Genomic DNA, 26,711 nt, shown 5'->3' on the forward strand with positions numbered 1-26,711 from the left:
TATACTAGCTTTTGAAAAGCCTTGTGGGTAGTGACATATAATAAAATCAATGTTGTTTAAATTATACCACATAGTATTAAAATGTTTTTGTTTATGGAATAAATTGGTTAAAATTATCTGTTTATTACACTGATCTAAATATAATACTATAATAATACTACAGTTTTTGAGATTGTCCAATTTTGGTTTGTTTTGATTTTCGCACAAAGCTACTCGAGGGCTATCTGCGCTAGCCGTCCATAATTTAGCAGTGCAAGACTAGAGGGTAGGCAACTAGTCATCACCACCCACCGCCAACTCTTGGGCTACTCTTTTACCAACGAATAGTGGGATTGACCTAAAATTATAGAGGCTCCACGGCTGAAAGGGTGAGCATGTTTGGTGCAACGGGGATGCGAACCCACGACCCTCAGATTACGAGTCGAGTGCCTTAACCACCTGGCCTTTCAATTCTGGATTGGACAGTTTTCGTTATTACATTTCAAACACAAATGTTGCTCTTAATTCTTTAAGTTGGGCATACGGCAAAACGTGTAAATATCGCATACAGATGAGCGTCCACAGGTACAAAAAAAGGGGTACTACCCCCAAAAATGAGATTTCTTTTATATAGTCATTCACTATTTCATACGTGTTACGGCACTTTAGAATTTCTCTCCTCAACTCTGAATAAAGTTCTGTGGATGCCTATGCACATATATTTAAACATATTTTTTTTACTAGCAATCACAAGTTGGAGTTTACCATGAATTTAATATTCCTAGTCTCTGTCTGGCGTTTTGAAATTTAAACCTGAAATGGCTCATTCTGATGGCCTTTTTTCTGCCTATACAGGCGGTACAAAGTATTGTTAAAATTTGCTTACGGACATCTGATTTTGTAAATTTTGTTGGGAGAAGGCAGCCAGTTTAAAAGTACAAACAGATATGACACGAAGATCTGAGAATTAATCGTTTTTTAAATAGAAGAAAATGACACAGAATGATCAAATAACAGTGCTCAATGACCGACGTGTTTAACGGGAAGATACCAAACTTATTTTTACGTTTAGTACCATAATTTGAATAGATGTAATTACATTTGCCACATATAAAAGTTTATAACTCGTACTTTACATCACAAAAAATTCGTATCCCAATATTTCTATGTTACGCACGATCGTACGTGCGTATGTCAAGATACGTCCCTGGCCCGCGATGTTCTTTCTTATTAAAAGGGTTCGTTGTTACACATAACGAGCCTGTTGTCCAGACAAACACGACACAAGGATCGCTTACAGTCTGTGAAAGCTGTGCAATAGTCTCACATTTACTGATTAACTGTTACGGCCGGAGGGAGGTACATGTATACTTAATAAACGAAAGTAATGTTGAATGAAACACCTAGACTACCATATTTTATGCCTGAGGTCTGAAATTAGATTCAGTTTGCTTTACATTGAGGAAAATTAAGGGATCTTTCATATTTTTCATAAGTCTACCACACGTACATTAGAGGAGTGGAATAAAAATCTCATTATTTTTTTGCTTTTGAGATTCTCATATTCGTTTAGTTTACTGGTAAAGCAGGTTGCCACATATTACACAACAAACAAGTACCAAGATGTTAAAGAACACAATCCGAAAAATTAATTTATTAATAACTAGCAATTAACTGAAAAAAAACAACACTTTCCTTTAATTTTGGTAACCATTAAACGTTTTTCAACTATGTTCGTCCTACACTTGGAAATACATATAAGATGTATTATAGTATAGGTTATCCATGATGTTTTTTTTTTTTTTTACTTGATGGTCTCCATATCATTGTTAAAGTGATATGTTAGAATTAAACTATAGTTGTAATAGTTTAATTAAAGTGGTTGTATATATTTTTTCATGTTACTAGTAGTATCACACCTTATACATCTATGAAATACACTGCTTTATATTGTAATTCTACATGTTAATTAACATAGGTAGACTTACTTTTGGTCAAACTTCAAAATATATTTACTTGTACACTTTTTGAAGTGGGCAATTGTAAGACCAACTGCTAACTTATATCAAAATGTTTTTGTTGTGAAGTTATCACATACAATATTATTGAATAAAAAGAGGGGAGAGAAAAGACAATTTTAGCTTAAAACACTAGAATATATTGTGTACTCATGGGGCATTTAACACTGACTACATTAAAAGACAATTTTAGCTTAAAACACTAGAATGTATTGTGTACTCATGGGGCATTTAACACTGACTACATTAGAAGACAATTTTAGCTTAAAACACTAGAATATATCGTGTACTCATGGGGCATTTAACACTGACTACATTAAAAGGCTTTTTTTTTCTCAATAGTTTTTCTTTATTACCTTACACATGTGACACTACTGCATCTGTGAAGCTGACGTATTTAACATGGTTTTGTGCCACATCTGTAACTTTTGAAAATGACATTCAAAACGACAAAATTATTACCACAAATAAATAGTTAAGAGCATATTCCCATGACATGGAAAACTTTATATTTCAGTAATCAATATAAAATGGAATGTCACATTGCCAGTTAAGTAGTTTACAAAGCAGGAGATAACAGGTACCGGTATGCCTATTATCATAAAAAATATGTATGATATTATACAATGCACTTAAAACCAACAAGTAAGTTATTAAATACATATTAATTGGAAATTTGATCAAATTTACTCAGCATAGTTGTAGGTAAAACTTGTCCAAATAATGAGAGATCAGACACAGGTATTTCCTTTTGAAACAAAATTCAGTTAACACAACAAAAAATGTTTCAGATTATGACTCCTAAGCACAACATTTTAACACTTTTTGTATTCTACATTTTCTATGGGTTTTAACATCACAGCAAATCTTGCAAACATTAGGCAATTGCTATAATTTAACTTTGCTTAGAACAACATTACAATTCTAAGCTCTACTTGAAGCTTCCTTGTATTCCACCTCACTAGAAATGTCCTAGAGTTTAAGTTATTCTAAAACGACCAACATGCTAGACAACCCACTCAATGATCAGGGCTGCAGGAAAATACTAGAAGGTGTCTAAGCCAGGATATGAGGAAATAGTAGTTTTTTAGTAGGAGTAGTTTGCCCATATAATATTGTAGTACTTTCATACTTGATTTCATACCAATTTAGTAGTTTTATGATAGTTCTTCAGCTGTGACCTTCTACAAGATACACTCATTGTGTATAACATATACTCGAAAATACACTTCTATTACACTGGACAAAAATGCTTGAAAAATCTATCTGCCACTGTAAAAAATCAATTTATACCATTACCATTCTATAAAATAATCAAATTAAATACATATTTTATTTATGATATGCTTTTACTTAATGAATACCAGCATTATGACCGCATACAAATTAAATATATATATACTAAAGTAAGCAAGCTGGCATCCTAGGGTTAAGAATGAATAACTTTTAAAATTTCTGTACTCACATAGTATGAAAGCAAACACAGTCTCAGTATTCTCACCAAATCTGACAGCATCTAAATTTTGTGTGTGACATGTTTAAAAAAAACAAACAAAAAAACTAAAAACGTTTAAACTACAACAGGCTTCAGCCACTACAACAGCTACAAAGAATGGTGGCTCTTGTGTCTGATCACATGCTCCAACAAAAGTAAGCCACTACTTCAATAGCTTTTCTCGAGTCATAATACTCAAACTCAGGCCCTTCAAATCCTAAGCGGCATCATATCTTACAATAAGTCTTTATTAATGAATGTAAACATTCACACCAGCTTCAGGATACTGTTGAGATCTGTTAAGTTGATTATGCAGACAGAAATAGTATATTTATGTGCTTGAAACTTTGCATGTGTTCTTTTAGTTCATTCTATAATTTCTGCCTTCTTATCTTCTGTTAAAAAAGGAGATCAAATAGAGTAAGATTTTTGTCAAATTTCAGATTTTCCATATAAACTGAGTCATTCACTATTTTCTTTCTGTCAAATGTGTGTATTTAAAATCACTTAATTCAAGAGCAAGCATGCAGTTGGAAAACCTTTCATTAGTGTATTTGACCAGTCTGTCAATTACTTAACAAACTGGTTTCCGAGAGGCAGTGACCAGACAACTCTATCACAGCTGAATCAGTTCCCAAACTTTCTTAATGGTGACACAGCTTAAGAAACCTATATGCCTGGGTCATTCTTCAGTTCCACATTGTTCCACTATAGGCTGGACACGCATCAACAGTTGTGTCACTAAAATGAAAGAATTCTGAAACACGTGCTGCTGACTCTAGGATATCTCTCAGGCTGTTATGAGGTTTGGTAAAATTTATACTATTGACTTCAGTGAGGACCTTTCTTATCTAAGTTGATGACTCATCACTGCCACTGCTAACTCAACCTAAATGCAAACACAAATGTACAAAATTTGCTGCACAGCCTTTAAAAGCTCCTGATTTACTTGAAACTCATTGCACTTGTTTCACATCATAAAGATACAATATTTTCATCTATAACCCTTGCAGTTATGTTTTGCATTTTTTACCCTTTTTGGGTTATTCCAGTAAAATTTGAAAATCCATTTCAAATGTTTCTTCAAACTTAGCAATATAATATAAGGATCTAGAATTGCCAACTAAAAGTTGTGAGGTACACAGTGAGTAAAAATTATCTTTTTTTAATTGTGCTGCAACACCATTTTTGGAAATCATCATAACAGTTACACCTTTAAAAGTACCTGATATTAATGTTAGATCTAGTTCTTCAGAAGACTTAAAATCTGTGAAAACCAAAGACAGTTTCTTAATGCCATAAACAATACCATCTAAGAAACCTAATGCATGTGCATGCTCCAGTGGAACAAAATCTCCTAATTATGTAAGGCTTCCTCCACTGACAACCCTTATTAGTACACTTTTCTGTTCAATTACAACATTATCTTGCATTCTTTGTCAGCTACAACAGAGTTGATTCTTGATGAACAAAATGTATCCTTGATGTCATGTACATAGACTACTACTGTCTCACATCTAAGAAATTCAGAGGCTTTCTTACAATTTGTGTAATTGTCTCATACATCCTCACAAGCCTTTCTCTGCACAGGAACTCCATGCCTGATAAAGATTTCCCCTATTTAAATAACAACATTATTAATTCTTCTATCTCCAATTTGTGCATTACCTGCACTATAAGTGGTTGCCTCCCCAAGACCGATTTGTAGAACATGGAGAACAGCATTGTCTGATTTTGTGATCTCTTAAATTTACACAAAACACATACTATGCAAGTTTGGTCAGATTCCTATGCTCTGGCTAGCTCAATATGAACTGATCATATCTATTCAAGAAAGCAATCCTGTCTGGTGTGAAGTTAATAGCTGTTATTGTTAGGCATTTCTGACAAATCTCACAATACATTTTGAAGGCTGATTTTTACTGGTAATGTGTTTCATTAAAAACTACCCACAGTCAAGTGTCCTTCAAATGAGACTGAAATAAACTTTCTTTTACATCCACCACATTTTTAAAAATTTTTGTGGCACAGAAGTGATTGCTTCTAGTAGTGATAGTAGCATCACAGTTAGTTAGTTAATAGAGGGTTTTTTTTGCCACCATTCATACCCCAATTTTTTATGCAGAACTCAAAGTATAAAAGACTCAGACATAATTTACCCTTTAACTCAAGATAAGAGCTCTAATGTTTCAAGCTATAATTCTTTACTCCACTTTTAATTTCTTTCAGAATACGAGATTTGCATCTCTTGACTTGTTTTAAACAGTTATACGGTGGTGAAAGAAACTTTAAATGAATAACAAAGTTTTTCTGAGTAGTAAAGTATAACATTCTTTTAAATACAATTCATCAACAATGACAGGATGAAGAATGTATGAAGTAAAACTGTCAAGCAACATACAACAATAAAAGATATGGGAACTGAATGTAAAATTATGACAAAAAGTAAATTTGAGATAAAGCTTATTAAACAAAATTAAAGAAATAAATACAAAGGTAGCAAATTTGGTTAATAAAAAGGAGTTGACATACCAACTAACCTTAAGGCAATGAATAAGAAAAATAACATCCATTGAACACAACTGGCTAAACAAAACAAAGGTCATTATGAGAAAGTACTATATACAAGGGAAAGTGGATGTGTTAAAAGGAATAAACATTTTTCTATTATTCCAAAGTTAATAATGCTTAAAATTCCAATATTTTCCCAGGTTTTCTTTTTGTATTGCACTGGAGAAAGCAAATTGAAGTCCAAATACAGAAACATTAGAAATGCAGAGTGAATAGTTACTGAAATGTTAACCTGTAGGTTTTGAAATATTATTATTTCTCATATTTCTTTTCATGAACTATCTTCTAAAGAGTATCCTTTTTGACCAATACATGATATATTTTTAAAAAATATCATACAATATATCAGGTTTTTCTAAATGCACATGAATGGCTATTGTATTTGTAATTTTCCACTGGAGAGATATACAGATATTTTGTTGTTAATATAACAGAGGACAAGACATCATTTTCTGACAATAAAGATGCACCTGAGTTGGTACTAGGGATCGATTTGTGGATGACACTGAAGACCAATATGATTTTGATATTTTCATCATTTGTGTAACAAAAAAGTGAGCATTCCTCAAATTTTTTTTTTGTAAGTGTTGAGTTACGAGTTAAGATTTTGAAATTTCAGCTAGTGATTTAGACAACTTTAGTGGTATTAGGATGGTAAGTAACAATAAGCAATACTTGAAAGTTTGTAGACCTAGGTTTAGGGTATATTCTTTAGTTACAAAATTAGCACATTGGGCACTTTTCTTTATAAAAGGCTTAGGATAATAGTGATTAATAAAAAATTACTTCAGATTTTAATTTGTTATTGCTGAACCCCTATGAGGGTTAGGAACTAAGAATATGGAAAATACTAAAATATATAGTATGAATGAAAAAGAGTCAAAATGGATTAATAGATGGGAATCAGTGTGTTTATAATGGACTGATTTAGCAAAGAATGGTATTGCACAGAATTGCAAATGTTACTTTTACTATCAGTGTATAGATAATTCAAAGCATTTAAACAATGGTTGAATGGACTAACAATTAATCTGCTTTGAAGTTTGTTGCAATAATACACTTTTGGAGTTACTGATCCAGTTTAAGAAGTGATAATAGCTGCATCTAGTGAATCTAAATTTTAATATGCTTCAATTGAGTGAACAGCCTGGCACGACCAGGTGGTTAGAATGCTTGACTCAAAATCCGAGGGTCATGGGTTTAAATTCCAATCATGCTAAATATGCTCACCGTTTCAGTCTTGGGGGCATTAAAATGTGAAGGCCCATCCCACTATTCATTAATAAAATAGTTGCCCAAGAATTGGCAGTGGGTGGTGAAGACTAGCTGCCTTCTCTCTAGTCTTACACTGTTAAATTAGGGATGGCTAGTGCAGACAGCCATCATGTAGTTTCATTCAAAAACAAACAAAAACAATTCAATGACTAATTATTACTTGATCTTTATTAGAAATGTCAAGTTTTATTATGACACTGAATAAGAATGTGGTTTTCAAGATTCATCTTATATCCTACAAAAATCTGAACAGCCATTATTTGCAGCATTCCATGCCACAGATCTAGTGTACTTAGTTATTTTTCTCAAATTAATCAAGCAACTTTTGTGACTTTTATCCTACCAAGTAAACCAACTGCATGTAATCAGTAACCTGACAGTAAAAGATCTTGTCTGCTCAAAAAAGCACAAATTTTAAAGTGTAGTCAAGAAGTTTTTGTGACTAACTATCTTTTCTTCTTCAAAAACATATTTTCTCAAACAACTATTAAGAATGATAGTAAGTAATAAGACAGGATTTTTATGAGTAGAAAGGTCACTTTTCTGTGTTGTTGTGATATGCAGATATGCATTTTCTACCATCTTAATACAGAAATTTTCAAAATATTTCATTTATTCTGAATTTAATATAACATCTGGTTCAGAAAACTATTTTGACTTTGTTATAGTTGTATTTTTTCCTTTGTTATTCTCTAGACTTAGTATCTATTTCAACTATTGAAAATACTGCTCTAATGTTGCATCTTGTACATGAAGATAAATGAAAACAGTATCCTTCAGTTATAGAGCATATAACATCTAAAGTTTATGGAGTCCACTATGTTGAATGAGAATGACCAGTCAGATAGGTAGCACTAGTCACTATAAGTAAATTCTACATTTCTCATTAACTAGTAAACATTAGATTTAAAACAGTCTATACAGGATCTCATGCAAGTCCAGTGTCAAAAACAAAGATATGTAACCCATGTTTGTCCATTGATTTGAATAAAGATACTTTCATTTTGTATTACCTAGCATGTCCAGTCTATTTATTTTGTAAATGGAGTTAGTTCAGTTAAATTCAGATTTAATTTGTAACTTATCTTGCTGATCCTCCTTTTATAAAATATACCACCCCAATACCTTTAAGGAAAGGAGTTTAACTTGACAATATCACAAAATAAGTAAGAAGAAGGAATTGTGGTGGTGTAACAACAGAATTTTAATCTGGAGCTTTCCATTTACTGCTAATAGGCACATTTTGAAGATAAATAGTTGTATAGTAGGTGTTAAGTACAGAAGAAGCCCTCCCCACTCATAGGGCTTTTGGCATTGTTATACATGTTCCTCTTCAGATATCAGTCTTAGCAGAAGAGAAGTACAGTTACTAACGGTAGCAGAGTTGTAACAATGCATGGCAAGTTTTACATATTCATTAAGAAGTAGGAGGAGGATGACTGCTTTACAAACCTAAAACTTAGCATCTTTGTGGTGATCACAATTAATGAAAACATAACAAAGCAGTTGCCAGAAAGAAGCTCTTGCACATTAAGATACTCTACTCAATGTCTATATGGATGTTTACACTCTGAGAGAGACAACTTCTGAGCTTAGAGAATTGCTCAACTACCTCATCTTTCCTTTGATGGTTATTTGTGGTGGATTGCATTTGTGGCCTGGGGCAGGCTTACAAAGCACCTTGGTGTTATGAATGTTGAAAAACAGAGGCTCAAAGTTTGGTATGTTTCCACACAGAGATTCATTATAGTCTGAAAATCTTCCTCAAATCACAGTAGATAAAGGTCATTTATGCAAGATTCAATTATGTGCTAATCTGTCTTCACTGATATTATTATATATTTTACATAAAACTAGGTTTACTCCTCAAAAGACAAACTTTTATAAACTTCAATAATTAATATTATTTTTCTACCTGAATAAGCTATGAAACTAGAGTGAAATAAAAACATACATCTAGAATCAGCAGAGTTCATTCAGTATACCTTTGCTGTTATACAGCATTATCCAGCTTTTAGACTGAGCCAGATGTAGTTTGCAAGCTTTAACATTTGTTAATTTTAAAAGATACCCTGTGTTTGAGATCCTAGGGGCTTGAATTTCACTTGAACTTAATGGATTATTTTTACTTTACATTTTAACTTTCTTTTAGTGTTGCTTACTAAGGATTCATACTGAACTGGTAAGAGAAATCTATTAATGGTTTCTGCACACCTCTACTAGTTCAACCAAGACTATAGACTTGCCTTTGTTCTCTCTTGTGACTGGAACTTTGAAATTTATTTGTTAACAAAGACTATTGTTGTGGACATTCTACTTCTTGAATCTTTCAGGCAGAGTTCACAGAAAAACAAAAATACTTGATATTCTCTATACTTCTAGACAGAAAGTCATAACATGCTACTGTACCAGAACTCCAGGTGCCAAAAATGCAGTATTACAAAGTCAAAATAATATTTTCAGGTATTTTTTGCTTGAACTCAGAGATACACTACTTATCTTCCAAGGTAATAGTTATGGAAGTTAGCACTACAGCACATATAAGCTTATGAAAACTAGAGAAAAACTTGTAATAGTTACAAGTCTTTCACACTGACAACTTTGTAATATTGTGAAGTTAAAAACAAACATTCTCCACATATTCTATAATGTTTAAGACTCAGGATCTAAGTAGTTGCTATATTATACTTACAAGTTTTAGATGACCAGAACTGATGTGCACTTTATATGTAATACAATAAATAATATATTAAAATTAAAGAACTAAAAATATTGTATTATTTAGAACACTTACTGCATCTGCACAAGTTAGACAATGGGTAATATTTATTAATTTCACTTTTCAAGGCTTCTTCGAAACAACTGTACCTATAGAAGTACATTGTAAATACAACAAAATATTCACTTTTTCAATGCTTTTAAATGAATACAGGTCAATGAATTCAGAGTGCTCATTTGTGTCAGTGAAACACATTTTTAAGGATGGATTACAAATTTCATGTTTTACTAATGTTCAAACTTTCTAGATTCTCAACATGACTGATATTGTTATTTGCAACAAGTTCTCTGCAGAAATTATTGATAAACTGCATAAAGTGTTATGACTCTGCATTGTAAGCTACTCACCTTACTAACAGCAGTTGCCCTAAAACCATCAGTTACTGGCTCATTTGTTACTTGCACTGCTAAATAAGGATTGTCAATAAGTGGCCATGCTCCTTGTACATAACAGGTTTGAAACTCATCATAAAATGTTCTAAGATGTGGATCTCCAAAGAGCCCACAATGGCTGAAACTTATTGGACCTGGATTCCTTGGTGCAAAAGAACATATTGCTGGAAGAACTGGTGTTGGCCTGTGAGTGAAAACTGGTTTTGTTGGGATTATACCATTTAAAATAATATCTGAGCAGTTGTATTCATCAAACCACTGCATCACAAGTGATGAAATAGTATGATAGTTGAGATTTCCACGGCAACTTCTTGCAGTTGCTCTGATGCAATTACTGTAACTATGAAGCACTGTACAATAATAATAGCTTGAGCTTGGTCGAATGAACTCTATATGTGCATGTGTGGCTCGTTGGTATTGTGCTGAACAATGTTCCACTTTGCAATTGAAACTACCTGAAATAAAATTCCCATGATAAGTTGAATAGTAAAGAACAAAATGAAAATTGCAGCAAATAATTATTTATGAATACAATTACAGTTTTTATAATCAAATATGTTCCAAACCAAAATGTAAATACACTTTTAATATCATAATTCCATGAAGTTAAAATTAGAAAAATAATATCTTACTGACAAATAGACTTTTACTAGTTCTAAAATGATACAACTGATCTTGTAGAGCTAAAGACCAGATTTTCAAGGTCTCACACTCTATCAGTTGGGACTTGGTCTTAGCACCCTGAGCACTCAGTGTTGGCAAAGACCATATAACAGGATGCTGCAAAGAAAGTCAAATTCACCCTTCACAAAATTATAATTTTCCAAAACCAAAAATGTGTTTCCAATAGGTACTTAACTCTTCTCACATAAATAGTTATTCTTGTTCAGTGTTTCCCTCTACATGCAATTTTTTTGCTCATGCCACAAGCCTTGAAAACACCCATCCATCTGGAATTGGCTAATTTCAATGTATCTATCATGCAAATTATCATGTGGCAAATCTCTACTAATAAGAGCACAACACTCACTCTTGACACATGTGACATCCTCTATTCAAATCTATAGAACTACTCACCTTGAATGTTTGCAAAAAATGAAAAAAAAACAAAAACAGTTGTTAGTGGGGAAGAACAATGGGAAGTGTGAGATGAGCTTATTGGAAATACATTTTCAGTACATGAAAATTATAACTTCTAATATGGAATATTACCCCCACTCACATGAAAATCTAGAATCCCACATTGAATTTTGAAGCATTCTTCAAAAACACCAAAAGAACACTCTAGATGAGTAAAATCCTTGCAATAAAGAATATGTGAGAGACCATACCACTTCTGTACCAGGTATACTCTTCTCCCAGTGTAGAAAGCAGTGTTGTAGACATGGCCAGAAATTGAAAGGAGCACCTCTAAAGGGAAAGAACAGTGGTTAGGTATGGATCCGAACAACATGATATTGGAATCTTGATCTCTTAGAGTACATCAATGTGGGTGAGAGTAAAAGGATGTGCCTCTAGCTGTAGAGTGACTATGGTGTGAAAGACTGTACATGCCAAGTCAACTGCAATCCAAACCCTAGCCACTGAGAACTGACATCCATGTGGTAGTAATAAGGAAGACCAACCTACCAGCAAGTCAACTACTATCCAGAACCAAGCCATCTGGTGGGAGGAGGAAAGAGGATTGTACCCTTTTTTCATCTCAACTTTAGCATATTTTCACTTAATCTGTGAATAGGGCATGCACTAGTAACAAATTATTTGACCAGTCTGGAAACCTGATATCAAGATTATCAGTATAAAAAAAACAAAAAAATAATCTTATAGGAACTAACTTCAGTGCTATAAAATCCTTGGGATAAGAAAACCATTGAGAGATAGCATGAAAGGAAGAACTGTATTAATCTGCAAATTCTACCTGAATGAGGAAACAGAGATGCCTCTAAATAAATGTGAGGACTAATGTTGATTGGTTCAGCTATGAATCCAAAACCCAGCCACTGGAACTGACATCCGTGTGAGAGCAGAAGGAGAAATCCAAATCAAAAGGGGTGAACTACAATTTTGGCTGTTCACTCCAAACCTACAAAATGTAAGGTAGAAAAAATCAATCCAGAACAAAAATGACAGATTGAGCTGAAGCAGTTGAGAAATCCAGATCTGTGTTGGCTAGGAAGAAGCAAATCAGAGAGACTTGACACGGAGTGGCAAGAATGAATGAAATCACCTGAAGATGATAACTGACATCTATGTGGTGGTAATAAGGAAGTAAGGATAAGAAAGTAAAGGTATAAACAGGTCCCAATCCTGTCTAAATGCATCAACAGCCACTTCACGTGGATGAAAAACCAGTGAAAAATTAGGAGTGTGAACATAAGAATACAAACATCAACTGCAGACATCCACAGTCCTGGAGAAAGGGCCTACCACAATATGATAAAAAAGAATACAGGAAAAAGGGAAAGAACAAAGAAATGACTGAAGTGGGACAATGCAATCATAAAACTCCAAATCATCAACAACTAAAGGAGGAACTCTTATTAAACAAGAAGGTACTGAACATTGAACATGAAGGCAGTATGCAATGACCAAAAATAAAAATAAGCAACCAAAAGGAAAAAAATCAAATGCAGCTATACAGATATTCCATGTGATGCAAGCTATAGGAGTGACAGTTTAAAAAAAAAAAAAGATTACTGGAGGAAAAGAGATATTTATAAGTGGAAATGAACAAACTTGATAAAAAAAAAGTGTTCCATCTTGGAAGATTCCAAAACAAAAAAGCCACATTTGTAGAGAAAGAGCCAAAGCTGACAACTATTCCAACATGGAGGAGGAAAGTATCCCATGAAAATCTGCAAGAAACAGATGAAATGTCTCAGAAAAGAACTGTATGGCTGCCAATACCAATAGAAACTTTAAAATTTTGTTAGTCATTCCAGATCCAATATCATTAATACAGATCACAAACAGCAGAGGACCCAGCATAGAACCATGAAGCACACCACTTGTAACTGTGATCTAGTCAGATTTAACTCCCCTTATTACTCTACTTTCTACTCTTCAACCAATTTTCTATTCAATTGAATAATGTCCCCCACACCCACAGAATTAATTTTTGTAACAAGTTTTTTATAAGGCATCTTATCAAACACTTTCTTAAAATCAAGGTAAACCAAATTCAAAGTACTTCCTTCATCACCTCTTGCAGTAACATCCTCAAATAATGTCAGATTTGTTATGCAAGATTTTCCATTAGTGAAACCATGCTGGTTCATTGACACTATATCAAACTACATTACATGATTTTGCAACATAAAGCTTTAATTGCACTCTCCAAAACCTTTCCAATTACTGATGTAAGACTAACTAGCCTATACTTGCCTGGACAATGTTTATAATCTCCTTTAAATATTGGACAAACATAAACCAACATCCAATTTTCTAATACTCTTCCACTACTCAATGACCTATAAAAATATTAGCTAGTGGTTAACAAATAAATCTTTAAGTTCCTTTAAAACTATAGAACAAAGGTTGTCTGGTCCAGAAAATTTATCAATTTTGATGTTTCCCAAATATTATCTTACAGTTTCAGAATTAAAAATATCTTTTACATCAATAATTTTCCAATACATTAAATGCTCTAGTTGAGGCATAATACTGGTATCTATTTTTTATAAAAACAGAATAGAACAAACAATTTAACAAGTTTACCATCCCATTATCTTCCATGATCAGCTCCCCACTATCATTTATAAGAAACCACAGATGGCGTCAGCCTGAGCAACAACATACGGAAAAAGTGTTATGTTTTACTAAGTATAGCAAGTATGATCCACCTGCATAAAATTTGTATTTCATGATCAATAAGTGCACCCTACCTGTGAAAAAGACATCTGGGAAAAGTACCTCAGGTTGAGCATATTATGATATTATACAATATGCAATTTGAGTACTGCTTAGCTTCTATGTGATCCAGGGCAAGAGAAATGGCATACAGTTCAGCAGTGAACACAGAAGCTGAAGAGGGGATTCTGCACGTAACCACCAAACCCTAACAAACCACGCCAGAGCCCACACAGTCACCTGATTTTTAACCATCTGTATAAATAGGAATGGAATGATGGTTCAAAAGATGTTCAGCAAATAACAAGACAATATTTCCAAGTGGGAATGTCTGCTTTTCTCAGATTACTTAAAGACAGGTCACATTTAGGGATTGTAAGAAGCCATGGTGGGATTGGCTGACCAGTGGATACAGCAATGTTATCCAAGGACAGATCCAATTCATCATACAGCACCTGGATATGAAGGCCAAAAGGACCAATGGCAGATCATCTGTTCTGAAAAAGCATAGCCCACCAAAGAAGGAAAACACAACCCCAAATAAGATGCTTTGGTAAGGAATGAAGTTTCGAAGCATACAGTAAAGACAGTTGCAAATGGAAGAGGTACAAGGGAGGTTTATGACACTGTGTATAAGCTCTGAACTGGAGAAGTGCAAAAAGCCCCAGTACAGAGACAAAACTCCTGGTGATGAACGTGGTCCAACATCTTTAAGGCTGAGGTCCTTGCAGAGCCACAGACCAGAGATCCATAGTTTAGTTTCAATCGAATAACAGCATGATATATCTTTAGCATAGAACATCAATCTGCTCCCTAAGTGGTAGAAGAGAGAACACAAAGAATATTCAGTGCTCTCATACACTTGACCTGTAGCTGCTTGATGTGTGGAATAAAGGTCAGCTTACAATCAGAGATAAACACCAAGAACTTTGTCTCGGGGACCACAGACAGCACAACTTCACCAATACTGAGTTCAGGATCAGGATGAATACCCAGCTGGTGGCAAAAGTTCATGCAAATGGTTTTAGAGAGAGAGAGAGAGAGAGAAGTTAATGCCATTTGCTGTGGTCCACTTCAGTAAATGATTGAGGGCAGTCTGTTGTTGCTGCTCAATATACCTCATGTTTACAACAGTAAGAGGGAGTTGTTCAGTGATGGTATTAATCTTTATAATGAAAAGTGTGACACTCAGAACACAACCCTGAGGGACTCCAAGTTCCTGTAGAAAAAAACAGAAAATTGTCAAATCCACATGAACTCGGAATCTCCTGTCCATAAAAATTTTTTTAATAAAAATGGGCAAATGGCCACGTAACCCATATATATGGAGGTCTTCAAAATGCCAAACATCCATGTTGTATCATAAGCCTTCTCAATGTCAAAGAATATTGATACAAGATGTTGTGGTTTGAGATAGGCTTCTCTGATTGATGTTTCAAGTCAAATCAGGTGGTCCATGGTGGGAATGCTGTCATCGGAACCCACACTGGATGGGCAAGAGCAGGTTGTTTGATTCGAGGAACCAAACAAGACGAGCATTAACCATCCTCTCTAAGGTCTTACAGAGACAGCTAGTTAAAGCAATTGGACGGTAGTTTGAAGGAATCTTGGAATCTTTCCTAGGCTTGGAGAAAGGTAGGACAATAGCCTGGCACCAGGAAAAACAATCCCCTACCAGATCCAGTTAAAAACAATCAGAAGGATAGCAAGAGAAGCAGGAGATATATAGCACAGCATCTCATAGTGTATATCATCAGTTCCAACCAATGTACTGCCAGACCGATGAAGGGCCAATTTGAGGGACGATTATAGTCATAGAGACAATCAGCTCAAAAGGAAAGAGGTGATTGCTCTGCCCGAGTCTTGATGGCTAACAAGGTGGAAGAAGAAGCAGAAGTGCTAGATACCTGGTAAAAGCTTTCACCTAGAGTAGCAGCAATGCTCTGCATTTAAGCCATTTCCTGGCCATCAGAGAGCAAAATTGAGGGGGGGGACAGAGTTATATTGCCCATTGACCTTTCAAATCTTGTCCCATATGGCTTTGGAACTGGTGGTAGAAAATATGCTGGTTGTGAACTTAATCCAAGATTCCTTCTGGCTTTGGCTCTAAAATACAGAACAGAATAGAAAAGGTGGTTAGCTGAATAAATCAAAATAAATGGTGATGCTTTATAGAATAACAGAACAAACCATAATCACCCATGCCCACAGGAATGGGAGAAAATGATACAGAGCTCAATGAACTAGGCAAGATCCCTAGATGTGAAGTGTAGCCTCTTCAGCTGACTACTGACCTGAAATCTTTGGGAAACAAGAAAAAACCCAGCTCATTAAGGAGGAATCTGTCAACAAAAGAGACTGGATACAAGGCAAAGGAAAAACCTTGATGTACTTTCAATATTTATATTGTCACTGGAATATTTTGTAAAAACAACAAAGATTTTTATATTCATAATTAATAAATATTTCATTTCCAAATCTCACCAATCATTTGAAGAATATAATATTCATTGATACAAACACCTCAAAACAATATCTATCAACAGTGTGTACTTTATTATAAAACATTGAAATACAGCCATTATTTATTTTTTGTATTCTACATGTCAGTCTGAGTGTGATTATGCCAAAGAAAGTATGCAAGAGAAACTTAAAAACAAAAAGGTCAACTGAAAGGAAAAAGGCCATAAATGCATACAAAGCCAAAAACTCCAGTAAATTCATGATGACAAGAAACCCACTTGAAGTAAAAAATGTATTCTCAAGACAACTGGGATGGATATTAAAACTTCAATTAAAATAAAAAGTACAGAATAATGTTTTGACCTTCTCAGGTCATCTTAAAAGATGACCATAGAAAAGTTTAATGTTCAAGACTATGAGATGGCTAAACACTGAAATGTTTTTTTTCTATTCTATTTTTAGAAGAAAATATATTGGCAATATTCCTGACTCTGAGAATTCTTAGGTTATCTTCAGGTCAAAACATTGCTCTGCACTTTATTTAATTAAAGTTTTAATACCCATACCAGTTGTCTTGAGAATACAAAATGCCAGTAAAGACATAAGTATAAAATGAAACAAGGATCCTTGTCTATAAAATTAATAGACAAATCATATAAACTATTTGTTAATTTTCTCATCCTGCATCACACAGATACATCTGTCAGATGTTTGTTAAGAGCTAACTGAAATATTAGAATGGAGACCCGAGACCTTAAAAGATGCTGACAGAATAGGTTACTCAAGACTATGAGACGGCTGAACACTGACATTTTTTCTATTTTTAGATGAGAACGTACTGGCAATATTTCTAAGCTCTGAGAATTCTATGGAAAGTATTGGAATTAACCTGAATCATGTAGATATTAACCCCTAAGTGATAAGTAAAAATATTAAATGTAGATAAAGCACCATGATCCAAACTAGAAGGCCAAGCATGGTTTTCCCTTGGGTTTTAAAGAAGTTAGATATGTAAGCCTTTCTTTCAATGTTGGTAGGTTAACATTATAGATATGTGCCTAAGGAATTGAAAGTTGATTACATAAGACAAGTTTTTAAATGTAGTGATAAGAATTGCAAGTTTAAACTAATTTCCAGAGTTTGGAAAATTCTGAAGAATCTGATAAAAAGAATTGGACAAAATCATTTAGTGGTAAATTAAATGAAAGCCTAACATGAAGTTACTAAAGGGAAATATTGTTTACTTATTTGTTATATTTTATTTTTTTCCCCACACATGTTGCTTAAAACATTGACATGGGAAAAGCCAGTTGTGGGTTTTGTATTCTTTGATTTTCTTAACATCTTTGATGAAATACCACACAAAACATTAGCTAAGAAGATAACATCAGAATAAGGTTAAAGAAAGACTAGTTAATTGCATTACAATTCCCTTAAACCTAACCCTTGTTACTAATGGAGCACCTCAAAAGGTTAATTCTTTCTTATTTGTAGGTCATATGATAATATTTACAGGATAAACATGCAATTAATAGTTTGCTGATGTCATTAAACATTTTGGTATTTCTAAAAGTAATGAAAGTGCTTAACATTATGAAGGACTATCTTCACAGGGCTTACAGGTACAGGGTGGCTGGCCCGTAAGTCCCTACCCATCCATATGTTATCATGTTACATTCAATTACGCATGTATTATAAATATTTTTCTTTTTCGTCAGAGAAATACGGCCAATTTAAGCCCATTTACACTTGAAAATGTCTCACAGAACATGGCATCGCATAATATTATGCAGTGAGAATGAGGGACAGCACACAGATACACTGGATACATAAGATATATGGATGGGTAGGGACTTACAGGCCATCCTGTAGTTCAGAGCATTCAAACATGTCCTCGTAGATATAATGGATGCAAATAACAAAAAAATTACTTTTGTGTACATCAGCTGGTCTGAGGCAAAGTTTGAGCCAGTTTTCATAACTAACCAGTTGAAATTTCTGTTCAAGAAACCAAATGTTTGAAAGACTGTATGTTTATACCAACCTTGAAACTGTGTCACATTAAATCATACAATATATATATATTTCAGGTAGTTTTGGTGGCAATCGAAAACATGCAACAAAAGATGTTATCACAATGAATTCACATTTATTCTACCACAGTGTCAACAACTTAATAGAATCTCTACCAGATATTTTGCCTTTAAGAACATTGTTTACTTACACAAAGATGTAGCTAAAGAAATATTAAATCTACTGCCTACAGAAAAAAATGCACCAGAAAGTTGAATGAAGTTTCTGTTGTTCCAGCCTCTGGTAAGTTACACAAATTACTTATGAATGAAACATACCATCCAAAGAATTCCAACTAACCTATAGAAGGAATATATCATCAAGGATATCATCATCAAAACAAGTACTACTAGGATTAATAAAAACAAATCCAATATCATGTTCTTTACATGGAACTTACAAACGACTTATTTAACTTTTACCTTAAAATATAGATCAGTTATACACCCCATATCTACTATTAGTATTCAATAGCATAACAGAAAATTTAATTATGTTAGGAATCTTTCCACACAGAGTAAGGCCAATATATTTGTAACTTTGTATTGTACTCTGTAGGGTCTTAAATTCTAAACTTTAAAGTAATTTTAGTTCTAATTCAGTGATTATCTGACTCTGTCTAAACCGAAATATTTTATTAAAACTAATAGGCCACATTAAACTTAGATTAGAAACAGATTTGAGGTATTCAAATAACAATACGTGATGTCGAGAAAACCTACTTGTAGTGAAAAATATATACGTAAAAACGGCTCTTTTGGGTTGAGAAAATATTTTACGTAGAGGAGCGAACAACGTTTCGACTTTCTTAGCCCCTCTACGTAAAATATTTTCTCAACCCAAACGAACTGTTTTATATAAATAATAATACGTAAATTTAAGTTTATAAAAGATTTTTATCAAAGCATTTTCTTACCTGCCCTGTTAAAAGAACTTGCAAAAATCAGACACAAAACTATACTTTGAATAGAGAAGGTGCAGCCAGTATTAGGCCGCATCCCCATCACAACCCATTGAGCGAATTTACGGCAGCCAAAAGCTGCGTCTCAGCTGTCAACACTAATTTTCTGCTTTTCACCGTTATCATGAATAAATAATCATTTTTTATGATTAATTAAGCCTACATGATATTACACTGAATCCTTGAACTTCGAAGTTTAAAGCATCTTCGTTATTAAAACTTCTACAGAGACAAAAAGGATTGAAAATATATTAAAATACTTGAGTTGAAAACTAATATCACCTACGAAACTTACTACGACGCAACAATGACACTCGCGCTAACATTTATGCTGCACAGGGACATTGAGTTCGAGTTTATTCCTACCTCTTGCAACTGAGACTGCGCACTGTTATAGCACCTACCATTCTCAGATTACCTTAGGATGTGAGCTCAAGTGCGTGAATTGCATAAGCACCGTTAATTTGGATCAGAACGTTTAAATGAACGTTTATATTTGAAGCAAAAACTTGAGTGTGCTTAAGTTGACATATGTTATCAAATTTTACTTTTTCTTCGTTTTTTTTTTACTAATGAAGAATTAAGCAGTATTCCATATCTTGAACAGTTGATATAAGTGGAAACGAAATCAAACAAGATGATTATATTAATTCCGCAACCAAGCTTAAGCGAGGCGTAACAGAATCAACTCACAATTAATTTTCCTACAGTGGACCTTGATCGTCGATAAAATTTTCAATTCTAGACCAACTAGAAGAGTCAGTATAGTTTATAACCTTGTAAAACTCTTCCATATAAGCCATCATTTGTAATAACTATTAGTAATAACCGTTATTATAAATTATATAGTTTTTTGTTTGTATATTAAAATATATTTGTGTTAAAATAGAAAATTGTGTATATCAATATAGTTGGCAAATAACATAAATTTACTGCATATTAACATTTAATTAACTACTAAATTCAAATTGAAATTTCCGGTTTCTTGCAATAGTGTTACCTAACGTATGAAACAATAAATCAGAGACTCGTCGAAATAAAGTATAATACGTAACACAATATAAAAGGAATTGATAATGTTTATGCATCATTTTTTCTTATTTAACAATAAGATGAGTAGGACTAGGAGACACAGATATAAATTTTAGCAGGATAGAAATCGTCTTCAGCTAAGAAAGTTTCATTCTTCTAACAGAATGGTTGGCCTTTGGAATGGGTCACCTTCGGACGTTGTAGAGCCAGAAAATTTAAGCGAGTTTAAGAAAAAGCTTGATAGGTACATTAATATCGAGTGCTGGCTTTAAGAGTTGTTTTTAATTATTTCAATTTAGTTTAGAAGATGGAATAACCGAGGTGGACAATAGTTCCCATGTTGTCCAATAATATTATGCTCGCCGCGAACCGCAAAACATTTGCAATAGTTTAACATCGTTTGCTAAATTTTCCCTATTCTATCACTCTCATGCACGGCATTTTACACTACGCTTTCTTGAAGGTAGCCTGGCATGGCCAAGCGCGTAATGCGTGCGACTCGTAATCCGAGGGTCGCGGGTTCGAGCCCGCGTCGCACCAAACATGCTCGCCCTCCCAGCCGTAGGGGTGTTATAATGTGACGGTCAATCCCACTATTCGTTAGTACAAGAGTAGCCCAAGAGTTGGCGGTGGGTAGTGATGACTAGTTGTCTTCCCTCTAGTCTTACACTGCTAAATTAGGGACGGCTCGGTGCAGTGGGCTAACAACCTAAATACTTGTTGAAGAATCCGCAAGCGATTGCGGCTCTCTGTTTCTAGATGGAATCTAATGGTGATAACTTTCTTGAAGGTATTATGTGTTTGGTCAATAAATCTAGTATATTTGAAAAAGTTGTACACGGTCAAATGAACAAACTCACGTAGGCATAACTTTATTTAATAAAAATACGCGTAAACAATCAAGTACAATAATGGCATTTATAATATGATAGAATACAGAATATGAAACAATTTTAAGAGCTGAAACAAAGACTCGCTAAAATGAAGAATAACACACGAAGTAAAGAAAAAAGTAGTTAAATATGTTTATAGCAGTCTATGAATCCGATCCAAAGCCAAATTATTCCAAAGTGAGATAAATGTAAAGTTATAATCTGTGTTTTGCTTATAGCAAAGCCACATCAGGTTATCTGCTAAGCCCACCGAGGAGAATCGAACCCCTGATTTTAGCGTTGTAAATCCGTGGACTTACCGCTGTACTAGCGAGGAGGGGCGTAGAGTTATAATAAAGGCAAAGTTAGCTGAATATGCAAAAAAGGCTTATTTTACGTCCACAAATTGACAAGCATATGTTTTTGAACAAACTGCGCACGCGCAATTTAGACTTAAATATATCGCAAAAGCCCACATCAGTAACATCAACTGCATTCAGCGTAATATTCTTTTTATTACAGGAAACTGCATGCGGGTTAAGTTAGTTTATGTGAAATACTTTGCAAATAAAAAAAGTAAAATCGAAGCCAGTCGTAACATAAGACAACGACATTGTGTAGCGCATAGCACATTCCTTGCATTAATAAATTTTGCTAAGCATAAAAAACGGGTAAGAGGATTCTGAATGGTTTGAAGTTCGCGCAAAGCTACATGAGGGATATCTGTGCTAGCCGTCCCTAATTTAGGAGTGTAAGACTAGAGGGAAGGTGGCTAATCATCACCACCCACCGCTAACTCTTGGGCTACTCTCTTACCAGCGAATAGTGGGATTGACCGTCACATTATAACGCTCCCACCACTGAAAGGGCGAGCATATTTGGTACGACGGAGATTCGAACCCGCAACCTTCGGGTTACGAGTCGAGTGCCTTAACAACCTGGCCATGCCGGGCCTTCTAGAAAGGAAAAAAAAAAATGCACTCAGTGGCGGCGTCAGGATATTTTCGTTGAGGGGGGCTGAGGTAAACTGTGGAGGGGCTTCCCAAAATGCCATCAATATGAAGTATAGATGGTAAATTATAATAATTTAAATACCGTGGTACATTTCAGAAAGGTGTGCTATTTTGAACTGCGTTTTCAATGCAGTTATCATTGGAAACTCATACCATGATTAATAATTCATTATTACGAATTAGAAATAATGTGTATGAAAATATGCGTATATGTAAAAGAGAGCGGTCCTAATTTATACCCAAGGTAATACATAATAATAAAGAAAATCAAGATTAGCTTAGATTGAACATTTAATATACCATTAAGAGTAAAGCTACAAATCAAAAGAAATATAACATAAAGACACAGTTTACATAGCAGAAACGAATTATCCCATGTGAAGTTAATACACTCTGAGGAAAAGTAAGGTCACTATCAGGCTAACTATCTTTCATCATGTTGTGTTTATAGTCAATATTACTTCAAAACAATGCACCTGTTCTGGTGATTGGCAGCAAATGTGTCTATAACAGTATCAATATTGAGTTGCTTTGCCCTCCTGGAGTTTACTGATATGACAGCAAGATTGCTGGTGCTGTTGTGCAAGTATGTCTTGAGAAGCTTTAGAGATGAGAAACTTCTCTCACAGGCAGCTGAAGTGACAATAGAGTCACAGCGATGCATACAAATTTGTGGAGATCCATGAAGGCATCCTTGTATGGCTTCAGCATGGTCGCGAGCTCCAATGGTGTGCATACTTCCTGCCCCTTGTCTTTCTTCCTGGCAATCAGCCGGTTCAACTGGTGGACCTCCACTGCGAGGTCATCCTCTGCCACACCATAGTTTGCTGCCATTCCTAAGCATGCTTGCTTGTCCAGAAATGTGGAGTGTTTGGGGTTCAATGCAGTTGCGCCCATCAGAACACTGCAGGCATCAGAGGAGAATCTTCTATTCAGCTCGTTGAGCATCCTGTCTATGATGATATAGAAGGTGTGTCTCCTGGCATCTGGTGTTGATACATCTCTTTGGCTAGTACTAGATGTTGATTATGAATTCGTCCAGGTGTATATGTATCCTCAGCAGGCTCTTCCAAGTCTTTCCATGCTGTTTCAGTTCTTATTTCTGAGAGACTAGAGATGATAGATTATACTAGGTACTCTGCAGAGGCCAGCTGCAGATCAGGTGAGTGGAGGTGGTCTGATAGTTGTTTTGTCATCAGCAGTAGTTTTTCTATGGCCACTAGACCAGTTACGAACTGCTGATCTAGGAGAATGCACAGGCCCTTTGATTCAATGGCTCTGTGGATATTGTCCCCCTCCACAAGGCGCTTTATGGTTGTCACAATGGCAAGGATGGTTCATTTCACAGCCAGACAAGCAGCATGTTGGCAGGCCCATCTTGTGTCTGACAGTCGCTTCAACCCGATGTGTTGGTTCACGGGTTCAAGCTCCTTCTGTACCTTCAGAAATTCTTCGTGCACAACCGATGTAGAGAAGAATTTGTACAGCTTCTGAATGACCACAAAACACTCTGCTGCAGTCTGGACGTTGTGCACACAATCAACTAGCACAAGGTTGAGCCTGTGTGCATAGCAGTGGACATATACAGCCTGAGACACCTCTCTCCTGAAACTCTCCTGTACGCCACTGATGTGTCCTGACATGACTGCAGCTCTATCATAGCACTGGCCAATACAGGCATTATGGTCAATATCACATTTAGCCAGAGTCTCCATGATGTTTTTGAGCAATGGATCTGCATCCAGACCATCAGCAGCTGTGAAGTCCAGGAATTCCTCGCGAAGGCTCTGTTGGTGGAGGTGCCTTACCACAATGGACAGCAGTTTTGTTTGCTCACATCCTTTGTTTCATCCACCATTAGAGCAAAATTCTCAGCTTCCATGACATCTTTGCTGATATCCTTTCTGATCATTCAAACTATGATGTCAAGCAGTTCGTTTTGGATATCATGGTGTGTGTACTTGGCATTGCCAGGACCACTCAGCTTCTTCACGATTTCATCATACCTGGAAATCATGTCAAGAAGTTCCAGGAAATTGCCCCTGTTATCTGACTGACTACCTTCCCTGTGACCTCTCTGGGCTTCATTATGGCAGGCTGTGAAGAGCAGTGCATCTATCACGGCTCTTATGTAATGTCGGTTTTCCTCCACAGCTTTAGCATGGCTTGCATCGAGAGCATGTTGGATCCTTGCACCCTTTGTTTTCTGCAATTTAAACTCTGCCCAAGCTTGCATGGCAAACTTGTGTCCTGCAGAGTTATCATGGGACTTCAGTGATACGGTCGCCTTCTTCCAGGTCTGGAAGCCTTCATTGGTGAAGGACTTCTCAGTTTTACTGAAGTGTGCGTGACTGAAAAGACAACATGTGAAGCAGAATGCAGCATCTTGAGTCACAGAGTACTCCAACCACGAGTGCTGATCACGCCAATTCTTGTTGAATGACCTTGACTGGCCACTGTATTCTGTGGCCGGGTATCTCTTCAAGTCTGGACAGGTAGGACCACCATCTGGAAGCTGGCTCAGGTCCTTGGGTCCTGGTGGTAGTTTTTCACCCTGGATGTGAGTTGTGCCCTCTTGCAGCTAGGGTTTGCACTAGTTGTGTCCGCATTCTCACCATCACGATCACCACTGTCTTGCTCACTTGCACCACATGTGTTTGTAGGACCATCTACTCGCTGCCTCTTCTTGGGTAGCAGGTAGTGTTGCATAATCAACCCTATGTGTAGTATGACTGGTTTATGTTTTGGTGGGTGATGTCTGACTCTTGTCATGTGTGTTGGTGTCCTTGTTTGAAAACGAGTCGCTGATTTTGATTTCCTTTTATTAATCCAAGCTGAGTGTGTGTTCCAGTGTGAGGACAAGTACCAGAGAGAGCGAGAGCCGCGTAAACAAACATAAATCCCTTATATACAGAGTGTGCGATCGCCAAAGTGACCCCCAAGCCGGCTGACTGCTGGTACCACTTCTTACTTCCACGTTGTGTTAGTTTATATGAAACGAATGGGAATTTATCTCCTTATATTGGCATTAGGGCTTACAAAGGATATTCATTTTAAACATCGAAATCTGAGGAAAAAGATATAACATACATACTATTGGGTCATTTCATGAATAAGTAACAAATGGCAACTAAACATAGTTCAACATTACGAACAACTGTTCTGCGGCATTGAAATCACCAAATTATATTAATAGCACATGAAAATCCAGAACATATCCGTGAAATACTCTTAGAGAAAGTGTTTATCTTTAACCATATAGCACAAGTAAGTAATTAGAGAGTAGTGATAATGTAAAATTACAGGGCTAATTAGGGAACACAAACAGCTTTGATAGGGCATGTTGTAAAACTGTGGATAGCTAATGGGAGTGAGCGTGGGGGTGGCGTGCGGCTGGCTTCTGGATCTCGATTGGGCTAAACCGATCGTTAGCCGTATGCAGAGCATACACCATGGTCAGCGGCTCGGTGATCATACGCTTAAGGCGTTCGAGGTGGGAATCGCGCTGTCGCAGAAAGCAAACCTGCGCCCTGGATATTGAATGGTCATAAATTGCAGTTGACCTTCACAAAAAGGCTGGTTTCTTCATAAGTTCACATTATTCATACAGGCCAAACTGTGATTGTGATATTGTTCTTATTATCATAAGCACCTGTTACAATAATGTAACTACTACATTACATTAAATTAGGCACTTCTAAATAGCCCAATGACAATTTCAAGGGGCCTGGCATGGCCTAACGCGTAAGGCGTGCGACTCGTAATCCGAGGGTCGCGGTTTCGCGCCCGCATCGCGCCAAACATGCTCGCTCTCCCAGCCGTGGGGGCGTTATAATGTGACGGTCAATCCCACTATTCGTTGGTAAAAGAGTAGCCCAAGAGTTGGCGGTGGGTGGTGATGACTAGCTGCCTTCCCTCTAGTCTTACATTGCTAAATTA

General features: G+C 35.6%; 2 protein-coding genes across 2 annotated transcripts in view; both read right to left on the minus strand.

Moving 5' to 3' along the window:
* Positions 1-20,237, minus strand: part of LOC143239687 (repulsive guidance molecule A-like) — a 37,676-nt gene extending 17,439 nt beyond the window's left edge. Inside the window, exons 1-2 of the mRNA XM_076481058.1 lie at positions 19,811-20,237; positions 10,465-10,964 (exon numbers count right to left, since the gene is read on the minus strand). Coding sequence (XP_076337173.1) covers positions 10,465-10,964; positions 19,811-19,898 — 588 coding nt within the window. The 5' untranslated portion in view covers positions 19,899-20,237. The remainder of the gene's footprint in view (positions 1-10,464; positions 10,965-19,810) is intronic.
* A 3,872-nt stretch (positions 20,238-24,109) lies between these two features.
* LOC143245453 (zinc finger MYM-type protein 1-like) lies at positions 24,110-25,481 on the minus strand. Its single transcript, XM_076491816.1, has 3 exons — positions 25,415-25,481; positions 24,691-25,307; positions 24,110-24,559 (listed from the first exon to the last, which is right to left on the minus strand). Exons 1-3 carry the CDS (start codon positions 25,479-25,481, stop codon positions 24,110-24,112), a joined length of 1,134 nt encoding a protein of 377 aa, XP_076347931.1.
* Between the last annotated feature and the right edge of the window lie 1,230 nt (positions 25,482-26,711).

This window comes from Tachypleus tridentatus, chromosome 2 (assembly GCF_004210375.1).
Source record: "Tachypleus tridentatus isolate NWPU-2018 chromosome 2, ASM421037v1, whole genome shotgun sequence".
Taxonomy (NCBI): domain Eukaryota; kingdom Metazoa; phylum Arthropoda; class Merostomata; order Xiphosura; family Limulidae; genus Tachypleus; species Tachypleus tridentatus.